The 4,586-nt window shown below is 58.4% G+C and overlaps 1 protein-coding gene across 1 annotated transcript; it reads left to right on the top strand.

The window, feature by feature from the left end:
- Window positions 1–620: 620 nt before the first annotated feature.
- On the top strand, window positions 621–4,581 carry LOC121346554 (solute carrier family 2, facilitated glucose transporter member 4-like; the record flags this gene model as incomplete). Its single annotated transcript, XM_041424465.1, has 4 exons — window positions 621–767; window positions 1,346–1,548; window positions 3,591–3,695; window positions 4,456–4,581. Coding segments are annotated over 4 exons (581 nt in total), but the record flags the coding sequence as incomplete, so codon positions are not given.
- Window positions 4,582–4,586: the final 5 nt, after the last annotated feature.

The following is a 4,586-nucleotide window of genomic DNA, read 5'->3' as shown; positions in this document are numbered from 1 at the left end:
GGTACGGCCTCACCTGGGGGGCGTGGCCTGGCTGGGGGGCGTGGCTTGAGTGTGGTGGGTGTGGCTTGGCTCTGGGGGCGTGGCTTGTGTCTGGGTGGGTGTGGCCTAGCACTATTGGGGTGTGGCCTGAAATCTATGTGGGTGTGGCCTGGCTCTGTAGGGGGCGTGGCCTTTGGGTGGAGAGGCGTGGCCTCACTCCGTGGGGGTGTTTCCTGTCTCTATGGGGGCGTGTCCTGTCTCTGTGGGGGTGTGTCCTCTCTCTGTATGGGCGTGGCCTGGCTCTGTCATGTATGTTCTCTCTATGGGGGCGTGTCCTGTAGGTAGAGGGGCGTGGCCTTGCTCTGTTAAAGTGTTTCCTGTCTCTATGGGGGCGTGGCCTGGCTCTATGTGGGAGTGGCCCGCCAGCAAAACCGCATTGCACAACTATGTGGGCGTGGCCTGGCTGTGTTGGGGGGCGTGGCCTGCCCCTTTGAGGGGCGTGTCCCACTGACAGAAGGGCGTGTCCTCTCTATGTGGGCGGCAAAACCGCATTGCGCGACTACATGGGCGTGGCCCGGCCGCGCGGGGGGCGTGTCCCCCGGCCCGGAGGGGCGTGTCCCGGCTGACCCCGCCCCCCGCAGGGCTGGTCTCGGTGCTGGTGCCGCTCTACGTGGGGGAGGTGGCGCCGCTGCGGCTGCGGGGGGCGCTGGGGACGCTGCACCAGCTCGGCATCGTCCTGGGCATCCTGCTGGCGCAGGTGGGCGGGGCCAGAGGGGTGGGCGGGGCTTGTGTGGGACCTTCCTCCTCCTCTTCCTCTGTACCAAATTTCCTTCCTCCTCTTCCTCACTCCCGATTCTTCCTCCTCTTCGCCTTTGTTTTCCTCCTCTTCCTCACTGCCTTTTGTCCTCCACTCCCTCCTTAATTTTCTTCCTCCTCCTCTTTCTCTTCCAGTTCCTGATCTTCCTCCCCACCTTTGTCTTCCTCCTCTATCACCTTCATCCTCCTCTTCCTCTGTCCCAAATTTTCTTCTTCCCCGCCTTCCTCTTCCTCTTCCTCAATCCCCGTTCCTCCTCCTCCCCACCTTCATCTTCCTCCTCCATCCCCCTTCATCTTCCTCTTCCTCCATCCCTGTTCTTCCTCCCTGCCCTCATCCCCTTCTTCCTCCTCTTCCTCTGTCACAAGTTTTCCTCTTCCTCCTCTTCCTCTTCTTCTTCCTCCGCCTCTTCCTCTTCCTCAATTCCCATTTTCTACTCACCTTCATCTTCCTCCTCTTCCTCTCTCCCCGTTCTTCCTCTTCCTCCATCCCCATCCTCCTCCTCACCTTCACCTCCCTCCTCCTCCTCCCCTCCCCCCATATCACAACAAGCCCCGCCCCCTCTCTCCCCAGGCCTCTCGCGATTGGCCGGCCCGGCGGCGGAGGCGGGGCTGGCGGCGCTGGAGGCGGAGCTTGACCAAGGCCCCGCCCCCAAGGTGGGGCTGCTGGAGCTGTGCCGGAGCCGGCGCTACCGGCAGCCGCTGATCGTCACCCTGGGGCTGCAGCTGGCGCAGCAGCTCTCGGGGATAAACGCGGTAAAAATGGGGGAAAACAGGGAGAAATTGGGGAAAACCAGCTAAAAATTGGGGAAAAACAGATAAAAATTGGGAAAAAACAGCTAAAGATTGGGAAAAACGGGCGGGAAATAGTGAAAAGTGGGCGTGGTTAAAGGGAAATGGGTGTGGCAGTGGGCGGGGCTATGGTGTCACCCTGGGGCTGCAGCTCTCGGGGATAAACATGGTAAAAATGGGGGGAAACGGCCAAAATTGGGAAAAAAACGGCTAAAAATTGGGAAAATCGGGCGGGAAATAGTGAAAAGTGGGCGTGGTTAAAGGGAAATGGGTGTGGCAGTGGGCGGGGCTATGGCGGCACCCTTGGGCTGCAGCTGGCGCAGCAGCTCTCGGGGATAAACGTGGTAAAAATGGGGGAAACAGGGAAAAATTGGGAAAAAACGGCTAAAAACTGGGAAAAACTGGCGGGAAATCGGGAAAAACGGGCGGGAAATAGTGAAAAGTGGGCGTGGTTAAACGGAAATGGGTGTGGCAGTGGGCGGGGCTATGGTGTCACCCTGGGGCTGCAGCTGGCACAGCAGCTCTCGGGGATAAATGCGGTAAAAATGGGGGAAACAGGGAAAAATTGGGAAAAAACTGCTAAAAATTGGGAAAAACGGGCGGGAAATTGGGAAAAATGGGAGGGAAATAGTGAAAAGTGGGCGTGGTTAAAGGGAAATGGGTGTGGCAGTGGGCGGGGCTATGGTGTCACCCTGGGGCTGCAGCTGGCACAGCAGCTCTCAGGGATACACGCGGTAAAAATGGGGGGAACAGGGAAAAATTGGGAAAAAACAGCTAAAAATTGGGAAAAAACAGATAAAAATTGGGAAAAAACAGCTAAAAATTGGGAAAAAACAGATAAAAATTGGGAAAAAACAGCTAAAAATTGGGAAAAAACAGCTAAAAATTAGGAAAAACAGGCAGGAAATAGGGAAAAGTGGGCGTGGTTAAAGGGAAATGGGTGTGGAAGTGGGCGGGGCCATTAACAGCACTCTGACACTGCAGCTCTTGGGGATAAACGTGGTAAAAATGGGGGGAAACGGCAAAAATTGGGGGAAAACAGCTAAAAATTGGGAAAAAACAGCTAAAGTTTGGGGAAAACGGGCGGGAAATAGTTAAAAGTGGGCGTGGTTAAAGGGAAATGGGTGTGGCAGTGGGCGGGGCTATGGCGGCACCCTGGGCTGCAGCTGGCGCAGCAGCTCTCGGGGCTAAACGCGGTAAAAATGGGGGGAAACAGGGAGAAATTGGGGAAAACCAGCTAAAAATTGGGAAAAACCAGCTAAAAATTGGGAAAAAACAGCTAAAAATTGGGAAAAACCAGCTAAAAATTGGGGGAAAACAGCTAAAAACTGGGAAAAACGGGCGGGAAATTGGGAAAAGTGGGCGGGGTTAAAGGGAAATGGGTGTGGCAGTGGGCGGGGCTATGGCGGCACCCTGGGGCTGCAGCTCTCGGGGATAAACGTGGTAAAAATGGGGGGAAACGGCCAAAATTGGGAAAATACAGCTAAAAATTGGGAAAAATGGGAGGGAAATAGTGAAAAGTGGGCGTGGTTAAAGGGAAATGGGCGTGGCAGTGGGCGGGGCCATTAACAGCATTCTGACACCACAGCTCTCGGGGATAAAGGCTGTAAAAATGGGGAAAACCAGCCAAAACTGGGGGAAATGAGATAAAAGCAGTGAAAATGGGTGTGGTTTGTGGGGAAAGGGGCGTGGCCATGGGAATGCAGTTCTCTGTATTAAAGAATGGGGCGGGGCTTAACAGGGTGTGGTCACAAGTGGCAGGGTCAGAAGCAGAACAAGGGGCGGGGCTTGAACCAAAGGGCGTGGCTAAATGAGAGGGTGGAGCCTATAAAGGCATGGTTTAGGGGAGGAGCCTAAATGGGCGTGGCCCCTTTTGGACAGGGCGTGGCCTGAGCTGCATCAATGTGATTGGGGGGATGTTTTTAGGGTGGGGCATTCTGGAGCTGTGGTAAAATGGGGTGTGGCTTAAGAGGGCGTGTCCTGACCACGCCCCTTTCCTGCCCCAGATTTTCTACTATTCGACGTCCATCTTTGAGGGGGCGGGGCTTCAGGACCCGGCTGTCGGCACCATCGGAACGGGCGTGGTCAACGTGGCGGCCACCGCCCTGTCGGTAAGCCACGCCCCCGGCCACACCCTCCTTGGGTTACCCTGGGTGGGCGTGGTCATGAGGGGTGTGGTTTTATTGTGGGCGTGGTCTCACTGGGGTGTGGCCCTGTTGGGTGGGGTCTTCCAAGTGGGTGTGCTCCTGAAGGGGCGGAGTCTTATGGGTGGGTGGGGTCTGGGGAATGGGCGTGGTCATGAGTAGGAGTGGCTTCCTGGTGGGTGTGGTCACAGGGGGAGGAGTCTAAATGGGTGTGGTCACAAGAGGCGTATCATTGGGGGTGTGGTCACAAGGGGGCGGTGCGTCAGGGATGGTTGTGGCCACTACTGGGAGAGGTCCCATGGTGGGGTGGAGTCTCATCAGTGGGAGTGGCCTCCCCATGGGCGTGTTCCACTGAAGCCCCGCCCCGCAGGTGGTGCTGGTGGAGCGGGCGGGGCTGTGATGGGGTAATGGGGGCGGGGTCTGTGTGTGGGCGTGTCCCAGTGAAGCCCCGCCCCCAGGTGGTGCTGGTGGAGCGGGCGGGGCTGCGATGGGGGAATGGGGGCGGGGGGCGTGGGTGGGCGTGGCCCCGTGAAGCGTGTCCCAGTGAAGCCCCGCCCCCAGGTGGTGCTGGTGGAGCGGGCGGGGCTAATGGGGGCGGGGTCTGTGGGTGGGCGTGTCCCAGTGAAGCCCCGCCCCCAGGTGGTGCTGGTGGAGCGGGCGGGGCTGGGATGGGGTAATGGGGGCGGGGTCTGTGGGTGGGCGTGTCCCAGTGAAGCCCCGCCCCCAGGTGGTGCTGGTGGAGCGGGCGGGGCGCCGCGTGCTGCAGCTCGTGGGGCTGCTGGGGATGATGGCGTGCGCCGTGACCCTGGGGCTGGCGCTCAAGGTGAGCACGGGGGGACCCCAAAATGTCCTGGGCAC

The sequence above is a fragment of the Onychostruthus taczanowskii genome, unplaced genomic scaffold, assembly GCF_017590055.1.
Source record: "Onychostruthus taczanowskii isolate IOZ18803 unplaced genomic scaffold, ASM1759005v1 scaffold1116, whole genome shotgun sequence".
Taxonomy (NCBI): domain Eukaryota; kingdom Metazoa; phylum Chordata; class Aves; order Passeriformes; family Passeridae; genus Onychostruthus; species Onychostruthus taczanowskii.
The sequence above is the reverse complement of the archived record's forward strand: the minus strand, read 5'-3'. Positions and strand labels throughout refer to the sequence as shown.